At 37.1% G+C, this 20,000-nt stretch overlaps 1 protein-coding gene across 1 annotated transcript in view; it reads right to left on the reverse strand.

The window, feature by feature from the left end:
- Positions 1 to 20,000, reverse strand: part of LOC142344120 (calmodulin-like) — a 123,584-nt gene that overhangs the window by 71,186 nt on the left and 32,398 nt on the right. The window contains exon 2 of the mRNA XM_075395624.1: positions 8,448 to 8,546. Coding sequence (XP_075251739.1) covers positions 8,448 to 8,546 — 99 coding nt within the window. The remainder of the gene's footprint in view (positions 1 to 8,447; positions 8,547 to 20,000) is intronic.

The raw sequence follows: 20,000 nt of genomic DNA on the forward strand, positions 1-20,000 counted from the left end.
AGCAAAAATACCTGTGAAAGTACGAGAAAAGGGAAATGATATATTAAATTTGTAAGAAACTCCGGAAAAATTATGATCTCGCATTAAAAACTAAACCTGATTGATCATTTCATTTCGCGACAAATTCCCTGTATGTTTTTTGTTAGTATTCATAGAGCTGCAAATTTATCCGCATGATTACGAGGAAACAACGCAAGTCTTTTATGATCTTGTATATTTCAGGGATTGATATAGCATTTTTCAGGATTTCAATGGGACTTGTACAAACAAAAACACGGTCGGCGAACGTATTTATGTCAAAGCTGGGCTATTGTTCTTTGGATTGAGAGCTCAGTTAATCATCGGTTTAGGAGCTTAGCATGCTTAGGAGGAAAAATTTACCAGTTTTAGAATCCTGGAGGAGCAAACGAAATTGCATTAGTTGTACGTTTTATCCAATTTCTGTTGTCATAGCAATTAATGAATCCTTAAAATAGACATAGTTTTAGTTGTAGTTCTAATTACATCTACAGCTAGAGTCAGGTAGAGAAATATTGCAAAAGATCACTCCAAGGGCTTTCAGAATATTGAAAATTGTCTTTCGGTTCTAGGCACGTTAATTTAAAGCCAGAAAATAAAAAATCAATTGAATTGAGTTAATTAGAATGAGTTAATTTAATTGCTTGCAAAATATTTGACTCGGTCTAGATCATACGGATAACTCTAATGAATCCTTTGCGAATTTGGCAGTTTTTTTAAAACCCGAGTTAATTAGGAGCACAAGAAGTTTGAGGTCCCGGAAAAACGCAAATCACATTAGATTAGTTTTTTTTTGCAATTTTCTGTGAGTTTCCTATGAAATTCGACTTCTCAGGTAGAGTCGTTGTCAGGTAGGAAATGAACGCTAATGATCACTAAAAGAGCTATCAGGTTATTGAAAATATCCTGATTCTTAAATTTTTGCGCGTTAAGTCAAAGCATTCTTACATTTGCACGTTTGAGTACTAATGAACGCAAAAAATGAATGTTCATATTGTTTCTCGTTTCGAGTTAGATAATTATCTAACTCGAAACGAGAAACAATATGAACATTCATTTTTTGCGTTCATTAGTACTCAAACGTGCAAATGTAAGAATGCTTGTTTCAAAGTATTTTAATTGGTAGAGATCATTTAGTCATCGCAAATAAACTCCTAGTCAACTTTTATAACAACCCAATTTTTTAGGAGCTCAAAACGTTTGAGAGTCCGGGAAGAGGTAATTCATATAGGACTATTTTGAAAATTTCCGGATTTTTTATTAGTTTTCTATGAAATGCAAAATCTCGTTTTGAAAAAAACCTGATTGATCATTTCGACTTTTGAAAATATCTCTTCTCTTTTTTGTTAATACTCATAGGGCAGAAAAATTTTTCTGCATGAATCTTGCAAGATAACAGGGGAACAACACAATTCATTTATGATCATGTATAATACCGGGATCGATATATCATTTTTTATGGTTCCCATTGAACTTGTATAAGGATTAATGCGGCTGGTGACTGTACTTATACACAAGCGGATGTTGTTGTTCCTTGCAAGGAGAGATCATTTGTTTCTCGTTGTAGGAGCCGAGCATGTGTAGGAGGAAAAATTAGCAGCCTAAAAAGATGAGAAGGGAAAATTCATTTGTTTTTGTGGCTTTTTTAATCGAATTTCTGTTCTGTTCTCTTAGCAACTATTGTTCAAAAGTACACAGAGATTTAGTTGAAGTGCTAGTTACAGTTACAGTCTCGTGGAACAAGTAATTAAAGTGCGCTAAAGCAACAACACAACAAGCAATAAAAAAAAAGAGCCGGTGACAACGGACTTTCCTATTACCTATCAAAGCTTTTGCAATTGTTTTTAGCAGCAAGCATCGCATTACTGTGTACTGTACTATAAATATGTTCTAGCTAAAAAATGTTGCTCTGTCTTGTTGAAGACTATATAAGCAGAGCTTTATGTTTTCAGGTTTACTGTTTTACAAACTATTTGAGCTGCAATTCATCTGTTCCTACAACCAGCAACTTTTACTTCGAACCATGAGTACAAGAGGAAAATCCGGTTTCTATTTGTTAAAATCAGTTGACGTCAACAGTCATTCGACATACATAAGTTTGTCGTCAATTTTTGTCCCTACCCGATTGCACTGGAACGCGATAAAAAATCTCGTATTGCGTGGTCTGTAAAAATTCAGGCCAATCTGATTTTAAAAAATTGGATGCAACAACTAGCCAAGATTGGAAATTGAATTGCCACGGTAAAAATAAACCGGGTAATCAGATACAAGCAAAAGGAGAATACAAAGCAAATTATCCTGCAAGGTTTAGAAATGCAAAAACGAACGGGGTGGTGTAATGATCTCCTTCATATAAGTGGGAGAGCAATTTTGGTTCTCCAATCCAAACCATAAGCCTAGATCGCTGTATCGAACTGCATATAAAAACAAACACAACGAAACAGTTAGAAAGACAGTTTGAAGCAAGGAAACTACAAAGCAGTCTCCATCTGTATACGAGAAAAAGTGAAGAGTCCAACTGCTACCCAATTTACAAAAAAAATGGACTCAATGGCGGATTTTCAGCAGTTTTAAAAAGCAGACTTTTACCTGCTCACTGCAACTATAGGAAACTTGGAAAAGGGTTTTCAAAATGGCAATAGGACCGGCAATTTAAAAACTGTCTAACAAAAGAATTAAGAGGATGACAGCCACTCTCAACAACTTTTTGAAGGACAAAGAGATTTGAAAAGTAAAATTTAATAATCTTTGGTGAAGAGAACGTTCTGGAGACGTAAATCAAAATCGACTGAGAAACAAGATTGCAACTCGAAAAAACACAATTTGATGGAAAAGAGTAGCTGAAAAATCAGATGAAAAAATTCGGAACACAGATTCAACTCCGAGAACGAGAGCAAGAGCTTGAACGCCAATTTCAAAGAGCAGCATTGAAAAATTTGAAGTACACTCGCAACAATTGAGAGCCTATGAAGGTCAACATCCAATTTGGTATGTGTACAAAAAAGATGTTGCAGAGTGTGCTAAAACAATGAAGGAGACAATAATTTTTTCAGCCTTGAACTAACTGAGAATCGTCGTTGTTCATGGTACTTAGTCACTGATAAAGCTTCGAAGGACGAAATTTTTTTCCTAATTTTTCAATGCGACTCAACACTGGACATTCAAGCAGCAGCAGTTTTCAGAAATTACATTTTTACAGTTTTGGTGGAAAGCCAAATAAGAGGCTTGAGTGGTCTAGCAATTTTACCACACCAGCAGATAAACTTATGACCCCTGATTCAGAAAAAGCAGAGCCCTTTGAAGACGCCATTGAAAAAAAACAAAATCGATAGCCTCAGGATTGGGATATTCTTGACTGTTTAATCCTGCTTACTGATTTTTTCTAAAAAAAAAACGCATTTCCCTTCAGATCAGCGAGAGCAAACGAAAAGCAAATCCAGTGAAAACTGACTATTCGGCAAGCTTGATTCAAATTTTTGATGTCTTATATCTAAACTTGGGAACCCACTCAAAAAGTACAAACATATTAGCGACCGGCAAACAGTTTCAACATTGTACACGGTACATTGTACAAGTAGACGAGCTGCCATAGGTTCTCAAACCAAAAAGTAGTTCTATGTAGATGGAAAAGACAGGACAAGCCGGAAGCCGGATCTAATCATAGCAGGTATACTTGTAAATTATTTATACATGAAGGGTTTTAAAGGCCTAAAGCTGGACGCAAAGGAGAGAACAGACGGAACACAAATAGAGAAAATGTTTCCCAAGAAAGAAAAACAACTTTAAAGTGCAAATTTGCATGTTAAAGAATCAGGGCTAACGCCGAAAAATCACTGCCCACTAGCTGATGACACACATTGTATTTGAGACGGTCCAATTATTCAAATACACGAAAACCAACAATCATAACGATTCAGCAAAAAAGGAAAGCTTATTTTATTATTGTCTAAGAAGAAGACATGCGATCAGAAATCCTAAATTCAACGCATTCGGTTTAAAAGGAAGGTGGAAGCGCGAGGCATCAATGTGTTGGTTAGAATACTGAGCAGAGAACGAACGAGGGATCTGAAGACAGACGGAGTTTACTACAAAGTAAAAGCACTATTATCAAAAGTTCAATTGCTCGAGTCACATGGTGAGTTATAGAAACTTCCTCTTACAAAAACATCGTTTTCAGTCAGTCAAAGAAGGAAGAACAAGCACAATATTTGCTAGGAAGTACTAGAAAGATTACCCGAGTGCGGTTTGATTTAGGAGCCAGGCCGAATCTACCAAACAGCTAAAGCTTAGCCTAGTTTTCTCAGCATTACTCGTTGGAGCATATGATCCAAAGGAACCCAGATTGGCCAATAGATTCAAAGGGGAGAAAAATTTTGTGAACAATGAGCAAGTCAATGAGCGAATTGAAAAGCAGTATAGGGAAAACTGGTATCTGCTGCATAATAGGGCACTAAGAAGTATCACGCTCAATATGCTCCATCTTGTTTGATAGCTAATAGACTAAACTGATTTCATAAAAGGATGGATTGGGATGGGAGACTTTTTAGATTTCATGAATGACCAATGGTCCCGACGGCCAATATGGAATTAATGTTTCTGCAAGTGCACGTTTATGAACAGAAGAGAAGCTGACTGACTAAGATTTTATGGATATGATGAATCGGTGGGTGCAATACGCGAGTAACAGTGCTTCATTTTTGATCAAGAAAGTGCCTCAACGTGCGCAAAATACGCCTTCAAATGAGTCAGCATTGATTATGGAGATGAATTCCTTATCAGAGCAATTCACCGCAACTTCACAGCATCTTCGGTGCAAATCAGGGCAATTTCTATAGATTGATGTTAACAAATCAGTAGAAAACAAACACCTGAAGAAACTATTGGGCTGTTCAATAAGTTACACTGCTCTCTCATCGAGTCGTCACAGCACAGTTTGAAGAACAGAAACCAATTAATCAATAGCACAGGGTTATTATTCTCATTGTCAGCTAAGTACAATTGCCATTTTGCAGTGAGCGGTGAATGAACTAACCGGGCCACAAAGACTACTTGTATTGAAGAAAAGAGGAAAGCAAAAACAATCATTTGAAACTATTGTAGCCAAAACATTTTGCTGGAGAGTTTAAAACTCGAATCTGAATACAAAAATCTGAAAGGCAGCAAGATTTTACGTTTCTCATTCTTCCATGAGAAAAGGGACCTTTTCGTTCCCAAGGCAGAATACGCAACCGTAAACTGAACTTCAATATAAAACAACCAAAACTCTTCCACTAGAAAGAACAAATTAAGAAACTATTTTTGCATAACTAGGAAATTAACAATTCATAGGAGCAGACTGAAGTCTTGATAAAAAGAGTTTTGCAACAATTTTGGACTATTGGCGTAAGAAATGCCTTATTTTTGACGAAAAATAAATGTATAGCGTGCTGTAGTGTCAGAGCATAAACAATGTTTTCAGCAATGGCCAAGCTACCAACAGAAAATTTGTTTGCTTCAAGAGCCTCTTAGTGCCCTTTATTGTAACAGTTGGGAGCAGGCCTGGAAACCGATGATGTTTTTTGTAAAAATGTCTAACATTAGGAGCCATGCTAATAGATATGGTTCTCAAGAACGAATTGTCAGAACGCATTTATGTGGGTTATGTGTCGAAGAAGCAAGCCAATAAATGTCAACAGTGAAAACATGACGAACATATTTAGCGCACACATGCAATTTAAAGAATATGTTGCAACTTAGAACAAAAAGAAGACTGAGAAAACTTTTTTCTGCAAGGATGAGATGGATGTTCAATCCACCCGCGGCTCCTAGCTTTGGAGGATTGTGTTATTGATTCGTCAGAAATGCAATAAAAACACCTATTAAGTGTTGCGGAATTGATCAACAACGGAAGATCTATCAACCACAATATGGCTTGTGAGACAAAATTGATTGAACTACAAATTACAGCGGTCAGTTCTGATGAACACAACTCTGATGCAATTACACTAAACCTCAGACTATTTCCATTAGCAGAGATTGTAACAAAAGAAAGAGTGTACAACAGCCTGTGGTGAAGCTCGCTCAGGAAATACGAATTACCAGAAAGCTTTAACAAAGGAAAACGGGGCCGGCATTGTCGGAGCTTTGCTTGCATAAGCAGATAACTATGTCACGTTCAAAAACTGAAAATGGAAAACTTTTTTAAGCTTGTTGTTCATTTTATCCAATTTTTGTTCCCATATCAGTTATTTAGTTGTAGTAATAGTCAAATAGAGCTCCAGTTTTTTCAATTCTAATTTCAGTCATGTGCAGAAACGTAACAAATAGGTTAAAACAGAAGCTAGACATGCACTTGACAACAACTACAGCCGCAGACAACGGCTTTCTACTGATAACTCACCAGAACTATTGCAAAGAAAAACTGTTTTGAGTTGTAAAAACCTGTAAATCTGGTCCGAAGTTTCTGTAATCTGGAGCAGTAAATTGTTAACTTGTGTCTTGTTATGAAAAACTTAAAAAGATTTCAAAACTTTTTATGTTGAAGTAGATTATCGGTTACTCTTGTGTCTTGTATCTACAGATTACTTTAGCAGCAATTCACGTGTTTCTACCCCCTTCTTCTGATATTTCAACCCGGGAAAAACCAAAACCCAACCAACGTATTTGTTTAATTTTTTGCTCAAACTGGTCTTAGACATGTATCTTTGTCTTTGATTTGTTTCACTATCTGATTGATCCCGTTAACAGAATGAGATCCCGTATTGTCTGATCTGCTGTAAACTCGGTCACTATTGTCTATTGCAAATAGTCACAAACTGATTTTGTAATACAAATATGAAAATTTAGCGAAAATACAGTTACAAATGGCGACTGCAGAAAAAAAATATCCGAACTGATTTGGAACCGCTAAAAAGAACTGTTTAAAGCTTAAATGTTAGAAGTGGGAGAACCGTTGTTGTACGCTCGTAAACTATCAAATGGCCATTTTTGATAGTTAATTGTCTGAGCTAGACAGGAAGATGAGAAAAATCCGAGAGCAAGTAGAAGCTATTTAGGCCTGCTTTTCAGTTCAGAGCAATATTCGATGCCATATAGATGTTGAATTTCTTGAAAAAATCCGTTTTAAAGACTTTCATTATAATCTTACTTTCGTGATTAAACGTTAAACAATATTCATGAGAAAAGTTCTCCGTTTACCAGATGACCTTATTTTGTATACTGCTGTTGAATACTGCGGTCTGCTGTTGAATACTCATCAGCAGTTTTCAATTGCCTCAGTTATTACAGCTCCTAGATAGAGTTTTGTAGTGATGAAACCTCCATTTAATATATTTGTTTTGCTCACTTATTTAGGTTTCTTTGACAGAAAGAATAGCAAGTTGTTAGAAGGGCGGAAGAAAAAAATTAAGGCAACTTATGCATACTAGGAGATTGACATAGCTTGACAAAAAGCTCTACTTGTTCAACGTATACTGGGCTAGATAAATGAAGCCGTGAAATACAGGAAAGGACGAGAGAACGGTTTATAAGAGACAAACAAGTTTTAGATCTTCAAACCAGGTGGTAAAATGGAAAACATACTAGGCTTGCAATTAGGACAAGTGATTTCAAATCTAATGGTGATGCATTTTCACTGTCGTTGCACCTGCTTAGATCCCCTAACACAACGCGCACAAAACTGAATAACAATTTTTTTTGCTCTCAGTAGTCTACAGTTCATTAACTTCTGGTTTTTACAGCCTTCTCGTGTTGAGACAAAGCTACAAAATTGACACAATATCCGCCGTGTTGTTCTTTTTTGTCAATTTTTGTCGATTTCGTCGGTTTTTTTTTATGTACCAACAGTCCGTTATCGTGGTTTTTGTCGGTGTTGTTAGAATTTTATACAAAAAGTGTCGATTATTAACGTTTTGTTGGTATCGTCAGCCTCAATTTGATTTAAATGCAAAAAAGGTACAGTAACACTAAGTGAGAGGTGGTGAATTGCAGCAAAATGTGGCTGGTAATCTTTGAGTTGTAGGTTTGTATCCTGACAAAGACTGTCCTTTTTGTAAGATTTTTAGAAAGAAAAAAATCAACGGTTCTTAGTTTTAAATGCCGATGAAAACCGATCAAAACGACCAAGAAAACATACAGGCTTTGATCGGTTTGGTGAAGTAAAATTGACCAAAACCAATTATTTCTGATGTTTGAATCCAGGGAAATCAGCAACACGGTTCCTCCTTTGAGCTACTTTCAAGGAACGAATTTATGAAGACCTTTGAGTTATGTTACTCTGACAGTTAGTTATCTCCAAGCCAAAAATATGCATTTTGAGAGGTCAATCTCCATTTGAAGATTTCTTTTTCTGCGGAAAAGACGAACTAAAATTTTTTCTCCCCTCCTCAGTTTGTTCCAATTTCAGCCATTTTGTCTTGATTATTTGGGTATTTTGGCTGGAGGAGACTAACTTCGTTGATCATGTCAATGAGTTCTGCATCTGTTGGGTTCAATCCCATCTTTCTCATCACTGTGCCCAATTTGGTTGCATTTATCACTCCCTCTCCGTCCTAAAAAAATATTTGCATCAATACACACGCTGCAATACTTACTTTATGCTCGAGAAAAATCAATCGAAATTTGAAAATGATTTCCACTGTAGCTGCTAACTTAAATGAAGCCTAGATTGCAAATAATTGCATAAATGGACATTGAACTACTAATGGTGGATTAAAAAGACCAATTACAAATTAGCACCAATCTAAAAAAATTAGTCATGAAAAAATGTGCATCTTAAAATTTGAGGCTAAAAACTGCCATGTTGAATCTTAAGTAATTAATGATCAGTTTGAGAAAATGAAGTTGTCATAAAAGCCCCAAGGTGTACTTTTTGCGGCCTACTGATGCCTACTTAAGGCCTCGACTTTATGAAAGACCAATGTTGGCAATACCGTGCTCCATATGTTATTGTACTAAACAGGTTTGGCCAAACCATAAATGACTTCTTCGGCTTTCACTCGACAATAAATGAAGTCCTGAATTTTTGACTTGAAGTGCAACTTGTTTACGCGTTTGGCTCGGCAATGAAATCGTATCAGCTAGTGCAGGTAGCGCATAATTTGAGGAACTTTTTCACTACTTCGCTTTTTTCAAATTTGAAACACTTCTTCTGTAATTGAAGAGAAGGTAAGAAAACCAATATATTATTTGCATCAGCACGTTTCCATTATCCCGCTGTACGTTTAATTCGGGTCCGAACCAATGTCAGCGTTCTTAGCAGTCATATCTGCGCCACCAGTCACTCTTTTTACTATTCTATGAAATCGTTTAATTAAATCAGATTCAATACTTTTTCTTTATGACCGAATTTATGAACAATTACCGAGTTTTATTCTCACCGTGAAAAAATTTCAAAAAACCATGAAAAAAATTTTGCCGTTATAAACCATAGAAACCTGTTTATGAAATAAAAAATGAAATTTAGCAAACATCCAAAAGAGATTCAGAAATTTGTCTGCAGCCCATTTTCAAACCAAATTGCATACGCTAATGCCTTTTTAGGTAAATAATTCATTATTAATTAAGCTTGAACGGTTAATAAATTGAACGCACAAGTAGAGAAATGAACCACGAGGTAAGTCATCAGTGAAACAATTCAATTTTTTTATAGACCTAATAAAACTTATCAAATGGTTGATCAATCAAATTGGTTATGGATCATATAAACCAACAATTTCTAGAACAAAAACCAGGAAAAAGTCTGAAAAAAGATAGCTCTTACTTGTTATTTTTGCAAAATGAGAACAGTTTGAACACAGCAATAAAAAAAGTTTGACCATAGCCAAATTTTTTTGAAAATCAATTGCGTCAGAGAAACGAAACATAAAGTGTTTGTTCAAGAGGTGAGCCAATTTGTACTTTTATTAATATAGTACCGAAAAATCAGTTCACAAGTTCATTAAAAGAGAAAGTGACAAAAAAAACATCAATGTTATTTGGTCAACAAAACAAAAAAAGAAGTCAATGTACAATTTGAAAAGTGCTTGATCAAATGACTGATCACAATTGTTATTGCTTAGTTTCAGAAGCCAATAACAACAAGTCAACGAAAAAAAAAACAACTATTGGCAAATCACAGAAGTATCACGTGTTGTTTTGACAGAAAACAAAAAAAAGACGCAAATTTGTTTGGAAAAAAACGCAAGTGTTTTAGAATGAAACAACAGAGACTTCTTTAAAGAGGTCAAGTTGAATTTTGGCAAGAAAACAAGAGAGAGAGAGAGAGAGAGAGAGAGAGAGAAAAGACACTTGAATTACTATCATACAGGTACAAGTACCAGAAAAATGTAACCAACATTACATTATTATGACAGAAAGTGTATGGGGAGATGAACAAAAAAAGGTAATTTAAAGTAGTTGAGGAGTTCAAATGTAATATACTCAAGCTCCTTGTTCGGGTTTGATAAGAACATAAGATAAACCTAGAAGTTAGTAAAAACCAAAATATTGTATAGCAGATTAAAGTTTACAAGACCGCCAGTGATCATTGACTGAATTAGAACAAATTGTTGTTTGTGTTTTCAGTAAAAATTGTTTTAGAGACTTTAAATTTTTAAAGAACCAAAAAATATTTTATTGACGATATTTAAAATCCAGCACCACTCAGATGTGTAAAATCTATCAATGAATTAAAAAACTGCAGATATTTATACTTAGATTGCCAAAGGAACATATTCAAAAGTTGGTATAGGTGAGAAGAGAGTAAAAGAATCGAATATATTAGGAACTCAAAAACAATCGAAAATTTTTTATCAAGGTGAGAAGAAAGTAGAAAATCCTAATTTATTAATAACTGAAAAACGTTGCTACAATTTGCAACGAGCCCCATTAGCGTCAATCAATTCACTACCGAAAAGCTATAAAGTGAAAACAAGAATAACATTCACCAGAAGATATATATATATATATATATATATATATATATAAAACAAGTTTCGCTGAAAGAAGCAGCTGAGACATTTTTCAACGAGGTTAACTATATAAAAATTTCGACGAAAAACAATGAGATGAGGACTTATTCTATCAAATCCCATTCAAGTTTTTTCAAATAACAATGAAATTCATAAGCAATCAGAGATGTAAAAACCATATTAACAAGCTGCATTTATTCATCCAAAATGGTTTACCGTATGGTTGATCAAACATGGTATTATTGAGACTGAAAATAAAACAAAACATGTTGGAGCTCAGCTCGCTAAGCTTGTGTAGGCGGGAAAATAGAAACAAAACACTTTCTTTTGTCCTAGTCATTTAATAGTTATAGTTCTAGTTCTAGTTCTAGTTACAGTTTGTCACGTGAGAAAAAAGAGAAAAGGGGGAAATAACAAAAAGCAACACACAGAACTCAACGTAGTAGCCGCAGAAAACGGCTGAAAGTATAACTCAGCAAAATATTGCAAAACAAATTGTCTTGAGCAGTAAATAACGTGTTACTGTTTCTTATACTAGAAATATTCCTGAGCAGTAAATTGTTACTGTGTCTTGTATTCAAAATATTATTCTTGAGCAGTAAATTCTTTTACTGTGTCTTGCATCAACGAATTATTGGAGCTGAAATTCAACTGTTACAACCCCAACTTCTGGTATTCTCAACTTGTGAGTACAAACAGCAAAAGCCAACTTAAGTTTAAATTTAAATATTTTTGCACAAACAGGTCTTAGACATATATCTTTGTCTTCGATTTGTTTTTTCTATCGGATTGAATTGGTATACATAAAGAGATCCCGTATTGTATGGTCTGTAGCAATCCAGTTCAAATTGATAGTTGAAAAAACTAAGATTAGCCAATAATTACGAACTGAATAGTTAATGCAACAGTAAGTAAAGCAGAACGGATATACAGTTACAAAAGCAAACTGCATAAACGAAGTATCCGGACAGATTTTGTAGCCACTCAGAACGAACTGGGTGGTGTAAAACTTTCTTTGTGAAACACAAGGAGAGCAGCCGTTACATTTGGTCCGCCGACCCGGACAGTGGAATAAACTGCTGTCCAACCCAACAGTCGGAGTGACGAAGTCATCGACGAACGAGAACAAAACTCAACAGGCAATCCAACGACGCAAAGCCAATTAGGCAAAGTGCTTTAGAAGTTGAATAGCAAGCCTTAATAAAAGCAAATAAACAAAAGCACTGTAGAGACTCAAGCTGAAGTCCCAAAGTACAAACGCAGTGACTCCGTCACAGAGTCAAGACTTTTTGCTTAGACAGATTAGCAACTGCAAAAAACAACTCGAAGAAAAAACTGAGGAGGGCCAGGAGTTAATCAGAAACAACGATAGATCAAGCAAACTCAAGAACATCTATAAACAGGTACTGAAACTTGACGACTCCCTTTGCATTCTTTATCGGAAGCGAGCAAATATTCTTCGTGATTCTGAATTGTTTGAACGTTACGAAGCCGAACGATTAAATTTCTTACAAACATTAAACGCAAATTGGTTGCCATATATTCACTGAGAGAAAATTATGCCAAATCAACAAAGTCATTCAACTGTTTCTGCATCTGAAGCAGAACCGCCTGTAAACGACTCATTGCCAACTGATCAAAATCGTTGTCTCTCAGAAGGGAATGACAACACAAGTCACAGGACACTGAACACCGTTACACGAAACGGACAATCAAACAATCACGATCACGAGAACGGTTCGGAAACATCCTCAGCGAAAAGAAGAATTGAGGAAAAAATGAGGGACTTCGAAAATGAATTCGAAACAAAGTTGCAACTTGAAAGAACACAATTTGAGAGAAAGAAACTTGAGCTAGAAATGCAAATGAAAGAAATAGAGATGAAACATCAGCTTCGGGAAAAGGAGAGAGAACTAGAGCGCCAATTGCAAAGAACAGCATCGGAGAAAGATGACTTACGTTCTCAATCGACTAAGGCGCGTGACAAGTCACCTTTCAATTGGACCCCAAAAGGGAGAGATGTCTCGGAGTGAGCAAATTCGATGAACGACACGCGAACGCCAATTCGACCAAGAGCTCGCTTTGACGTCAGCCCTGTACGGAATAAGCAGAGGCATTACCCATGGTACCCAAACTCTCGCGAACGCTCAGTAAGTGTTGAAGGGCGGGATATATCGCCGATAGCTGGAAGGCACTACAACACTGGACATTCAAGCAGTAGTTTACCAAAATTGAGGTTGAACAATTTTGACGGAAACCCGCTGGAGTGGCCTGAGTGGTCTAGCATGTTCATAGCAACAGTAGATAAACGCATGATTCCCGACTCAGAGAAAATGAGCCATTTGAAGACATTGCTAACAGGCAAAGCAAAATCTGCAATCTCGGGAATGGGCTATTCTGGACAGTTTTATAGTGCTGCCTGGAACATTTTACAAAGAAAATTTGGAAGACCGCATGTAATTATAGATGCGCAGCTCGAGAGCCTACGAAAAGCTAATCAAGTGAAACCTCATGATTCAACCAGCCTGATTAATTTTTCTGTTATTGTATCTAACTTCGTGAACGTGCTCAAAGAGTACAAACATATTGGTGATTTGCAATCAAGTTCGACATTGTACATGGCAGTTGATAAGCTACCTCAAGTTCTTAAAGAAAAATGGTGGTTCTACGTCGATGACAAAGACGAGGACTGGCCTGATCTAATCATGTTTGAAAAATGGCTATCACGAATGGCATTCGGGCATGAAGGGTTTTCAGCGTTTAAAGGGGAACACAAAGAAGAAGACAGACGCAACACAAATAGAGGAAAACGTTTCTCGAAGACATCGAACTTCAGTGCAAGTTCAAACCTGCAAGAAACCAAGCAAACGCAAAGCGATCAGTGTCCATTAGCCGATGGCGTTCATAAAATTTGGAACTGTCCGTCATTCAAAAACATGAGTGTGAATGATCGATACGTGGCAGTGAGGAAAGAACGCTTATGTTATGGATGTCTGGGGAAAGGGCATGCAATCAAAGATTGTAAAGTCCACCCGTGCGGTATAAATGGATGTACCAAAAGGCACAACAGACTGCTACACTCAGAAAACCAAATGAATGAGGGTAGTCACGCAGTTAACGTGAGCGCAGCAACAATCAACCAGAGTAACCAAGTTACTAGTTTTCTTCAAATAGTTCCTGTATCGGTTCAGAGTGGTAGTAACAGGTTGACTACCTACGCTTTCCTCGATAGTGGGTCAACAGTATCATTCATCGATCAAAGTGTCAAGGATCAACTACAAGCCAAAGGCACGGACGTTACCTTGAACATAGCTGGCATACATGGGACGCAAGATTTGAGGACAGAGAAGGTTCCTATCACAATAAAGGGACTAAATTCAAAGGTGCATTCAGTTGAAGCGTTTGCGCACCCATCAATCTCGTTGGGAAACACAATATACGATTACAGGGAACTGAAGAACAACTTCAGACACCTGAATGTTCTCACTAACAGAAGATTCAACCTGATGGAAGTAGGCATCATACTTGGACAAGATGCCTACGAAATTCAACGTCCATTAGACTATAAGATTGGAACACGAAGTGAGCCTTTCACCGTCTTAACAGAATTAGGATGGATAGTCAGTGGTCCCATGAAAGGCAAGAAAAGTCAAAATGTTTGTCATTTTGCCTTCACAGAAGATGTGAAAGTGGCAGAAAATATCCAATCATGGTGGGACATAGAAACCTATGCTTCCAAAATAAATGTTGTAAGTCAATCAAAGAAAGAGCAGCAAGCTCAGAAATTTATAGAGAGCACGACAAAGTTTACAGTCGAGCGGTACGAAGTGGGCATGCTCTGGAGTGAACCAGAACCCAATCTCCCAAAAAACTACGGCTCAGCCATTGGTCAGCTCTACTCACTGGAACGAAGATTCCAAGGAGACCGAAATTTAAAAGAATTGTATCAAGAGTCAATTGATACAGATGTTGAAAAGGGATTTGTGAAGATCCTTGGCAAATCGGAAGTCAAAGGCACTTTCGGAAAGGAATGGCATTTGCCACACCATCCAGTACTAAACCCAACAAACCGGGTAAAATTCGCCGTGTTTGCAACGCTGCAGCAAAATACAAGGATATATGCCTAAATGACAAGTTGTTAGCCGGACCCGATCTGCTACACGGGTTGATTGGAACAATATTCAGATTTCGAGAAGGACCAATTGCCTTAACCGCAGATATTGAATCAATGTTTCTTCAAGTGCAAGTTCCTGATCGGGATAAAAGCTGCTTGAGATTCTTGTGGCGACCAACAATGAACGAACCTGTGCAAATTTACGAGTATCAACGTCATGTTTTCAGATAAAGATGTGCTAACTACGCTCTGAAGCGAGTAGCCATCGATAACGAGGACGAGTTCCCAATTGCAGCAAAAACAATCCAAAACAACTTCTACATGGGCGATTTCATCAAGTCAGTCGAAACACCTGTAGAAGCAATCAAGGTTTTCAAACAACTGCATCCTCTTCTCTCAGAACATGGATTTGAACTGAAGAAGTGGATCACTAACAGCGACGCGGTAACCAACGCAGTCCCAAAGGACTTAAGATCAATCAGCAAAACAAAGCAGGTTGAAGTAGAACCCAGCCAGGAAGGGTCATCCGTGCTTGGGCTTCAGTGGACGATTATCGATGATAGTCTACAGGTTTGTAGAGGTACAAGCAAAAAAGTTGAGACCCCAATCACCCAAAGGAAGATCTTATCTCTAGTTTCTTCAGTGTTTGATCCTCTTGGACTGTTTGCACCATTCAGTGTTCATATGAGACGACTCCTGAAGATCATCTGGACAAAAAATGGACAACATTGGGACAAGTCAGTGGAACCTAACGAAGAAGAAGAGTTTCTGAAATGGAAAGACCAGCTTCCAGAAGTAGCAGAAACCAGCATTGATAGAAGTTACTTCAGCACAGCCAAGGACAAATGGGAACTTCATGTGTTTGCCGACGCATCTGAAGACACAATGTGCGCAGTGGCATACCTACGTTCAAAGCCCAAAGAATACTCAGCAGACTTAGCATTTGTAATCGGAAAGTGCAGAGTTGCACCGATGCAACATCTTTCCATACCAAGCTTGGAACTACAAGCAGCAGTGATGGCGGTGAGACTTAAAGAGCAGATAGTGAAGGAACACGAATCGAAGATTCACAGTTCTAACTTCTGGACAGACACCACTACTGTTCTGCAATGGATTCACAGCTCCCACCGTAAGCAACAGGTGTTTGTTGCAAACAGTGTGGCTGAGATTTTGGATACAACTAATGTTTCACAGTGGAATCATGTGAGTGGTATTAACAATCCAGCTGACATCGGGACACGAGCGATCAATGTTGACGAACTTAAAAGAAGCGAGTGGCTCACTGTGCCGGCCTGGTTGAAGCAACGAGAGAACGAATGGCCTGAACAGGTGAATTTAACATTTGCTTCAGACGAACAGAACAATCAAATGGTCTTCTCAGCAAAGGCTGAAGAGAAGAAGCTGATGATTCAGTGGGAGCGATTCAGCAATTTCAATTGACTTGTAAATACAATGGCATACGTACAGCGCGTATTTAGAAAACACAAACCGGCAACAAAAACACTAAGTGTTGAAGAAAGAGAGGGTGCACAAGCAGGCATCTTCAGACTACTGCAGCAAGAACAGTTTGCTGAAGAGATGAAATCTCTCAAGGCCGAAAAGGAAATTCTAAAAAACAGCAAAATTCTCCAGTTTTTACCATTCATAGACCAGCAAGGACTTATTCGTGCTCAAGGCAGATTAGGTAAAAGTCAATTGAACTTCGAAACCAAGCATCCAATACTGTTACACTGGAAGCACCATGTAGTTGAATTATTCTTGAGAAATGAACACAAGAATATTCATCACGAAGGTACTGAACATGTCAGAAACATAGTTCAGCAGAAATTCTGGGTCCTAGGCATACGAAATGCTTTGAGATCGATCAGAAACAAATGCATTAGATGTCGAAATGGAAGAGCACAAACAATGACTCCAGTGATGGCCGAGTTACCGACACAAAGGCTTGATGCTTCAACCGCTTTTGCGAATGTTGGAATAGACTACTTTGGCCCGTTTACAATTAAAATTGGGCGCAGAAATGAAAAACGATGGTGTTGTTTGTTCACATGTCTAACCGTACGAGCCGTACATATAGAGATAGTTCCAAAGTTGGACATTGACAGTTGTCTAAATGCAAATATGCGGTTCATAGCTCGAAGAGGCAAACCCATAAAAATGATCAGTGATAACGGGACCAACTTCGTTGGAGCAGACCAGGAGTTCAAAGAGTATGTCGCAGCATGGAACAAAGAAAGAATTGAAGAACATTTGGTTCAACAAGGAATCAGATGGAAGTTCAACCCACCTGCCGCACCTCACTTTAGAGGAGTGTGGGAAAGACTGGTCAGAAGTTGCAAGAAAGCAATGTACGCAGTGTTGGGGAACCAATCAGTTACGGAAGATGTTCTTTCAACAACAATGTGTCTTGTTGAGCAGACGCTGAATGCAAGACCCTTGGCACCAGTCAGTTCGGATGTAATTGATTTGTAATCTATTACTCCAAATCACATGCTGATTGGCAACAAAAATGTTTGTTTACCATACCTACCATGCGCAGAAGAGTTTGTTAATCATAGAAAGCTTTCCCGACAAACACAAGCGTACTCCGATCTCATCTGGGACAGATTCAGAAAAGAGTATCTGCCAACATTGAACAATCGACAAAAATTGAATTGTGAAACAAACAGAATTCTGAACAAAGGTGATCTCGTTTGTTTGGTCGAAGACAGTGATAAACGAAGATATTACAAACTTGGTCGAGTAACAGAAACTATGGAGGGTTCTGACGAACAATTCGATCAGCAACGATTCAAACAAAAGACGGAGTCTACAAGAAGCCTGTGGTGAAGCTCGCTCCAGTATTATCAATGGACGAAGATGTTTTCACGAAGGAAAACAGGGCCGGCGATGTTGGAGCTGAGCTCGCTAAGCTTGTGTAGGCGGGAAAATAGAAACAAAACACTTTCTTTTGTCCTAGTCATTTAATAGTTATAGTTATAGTTCTAGTTCTAGTTACAGTTTGTCACGTGAGAAAAAAGAGAAAAGGGGGAAATAACAAAAAGCAACACACAGAACTCAACGTAGTAGCCGCAGAAAACGGCTGAAAGTATAACTCAGCAAAATATTGCAAAACAAATTGTCTTGAGCAGTAAATAACGTGTTACTGTTTCTTATACTAGAAATATTCCTGAGCAGTAAATTGTTACTGTGTCTTGTATTCAAAATATTATTCTTGAGCAGTAAATTCTTTTACTGTGTCTTGCATCAACGAATTATTGGAGCTGAAATTCAACTGTTACAACCCCAACTTCTGGTATTCTCAACTTGTGAGTACAAACAGCAAAAGCCAACTTAAGTTTAGATTTAAATATTTTTGCACAAACAGGTCTTAGACATATATCTTTGTCTTCGATTTGTTTTTTCTATCGGATTGAATAAAGAGATCCCGTATTGTGTGGTCTGTAGCAATCCAGTTCAAATTGATAGTTGAAAAAACTAAGATTAGCCAATAATTACGAACTGAATAGTTAATGCAACGGTAAGTACAGCAGAACGGATATACAGTTACAAAAGCAAACTGCATAAACGAAGTATCCGGACAGATTTTGTAGCCACTCAGAACGAACTGGGCGGTGTAAAACTTTCTTTGTGAAACACAAGGAGAGCAGCCGTTACAAAACAAATCAACGTTTCAAATTTCAAAAAAACCGAAATATATACACAACTAGATTAGATAGAAACGACTATGGCGTCCTTATATGGAGGATAATTTACAATTCGGCAAAAATTAATGAGGGGAAAACGTTTTTCAACATTTTATCCATTTTTTCTGAATAAACTTAAAACCATCTATCAGTAGTTTCAAACCCTTAAAGTCATCCCAAAGATGCACATATGCATTTTCACAATAAAATCGGTCGAAGGTGTCCAATAATTTGGCCTGGATGAGAGGAAAAGAGAGACTCCCTAACATATTAAAAACTCGACAACCCTCCAAAATAAGGTCTTCTATTGTTCTTCACTTAACTTTAAAGACTTTTATTAAGTAGATTAAAGGGCTAGGCAACCAAAACAATAATTAGGGTCAGAAATCAAGTTTCGTCTATAACTTATTTGGGAAAATTTAATGTCAGGGTTAATAAAATGAACATAAACTAAGTATAGTATCTTTTTTGAAACTATAGCAACCAATAGGAGATTGCATTACCCAGGCAGTGGTAAACACTACAAAAAGCAACAACAATTTAGTCAAAACACAAAATTTGTAACAACACAAATAGTTTCAAAGTAATCAATACGAATACCTCAAAAAATGAGTAGGTTCTTTTAGACTTCATTTGAATTTCAATTTCTGTCAGATTTGCGATGTTGTAAGAACAATAAAACGGGAAAATTTCACAAGTTTTAAAAAAATTAATTAAAAACATATTGTGACCAAGTTGATATAACAATACTTGCTCATGAACCTATATAGAACATTGATCTATTTATCATTAAGGGAAATAAATCCCTTTACAATACTTTGTCGGACCATCACAAGAAAAAGCGAAAAGAGAAACTAAATAGCTGTAAAAGTCGATAAACTTTATTCAAATCCCAATTTTTTGTCCCAAAAAGCTGAAATGTGAACAAAATCATGGCTAATGTGACATGTTCACAAACCTGTTAAACTTCGACAATTCCTCGAATCAGACGAATTTTTGAAAAACTTTTTAATTCTATACTCTACGTATGACGGGCTTTCTAGTGATACTACTCACAAATCTGTACGATAAACTTATCGGTCGACTGATTGACTGACCACAGAAATCCCACTTGAGCATATAGTTCCACCTCAACCCCCCCCCCACCCCCCAATTGAAAGCGGGGTTAGAACAAAAAAATAATCGTAGTTTAGGGAAACGAGATTTAAACAAAATTATTCTCTTTTACTTCATTATATCTACAAAAAAATAACT

The sequence above is a fragment of the Convolutriloba macropyga genome, chromosome 8 (genome assembly GCF_964194025.1).
Source record: "Convolutriloba macropyga chromosome 8, txConMacr16.3, whole genome shotgun sequence".
Taxonomy (NCBI): domain Eukaryota; kingdom Metazoa; phylum Xenacoelomorpha; order Acoela; family Convolutidae; genus Convolutriloba; species Convolutriloba macropyga.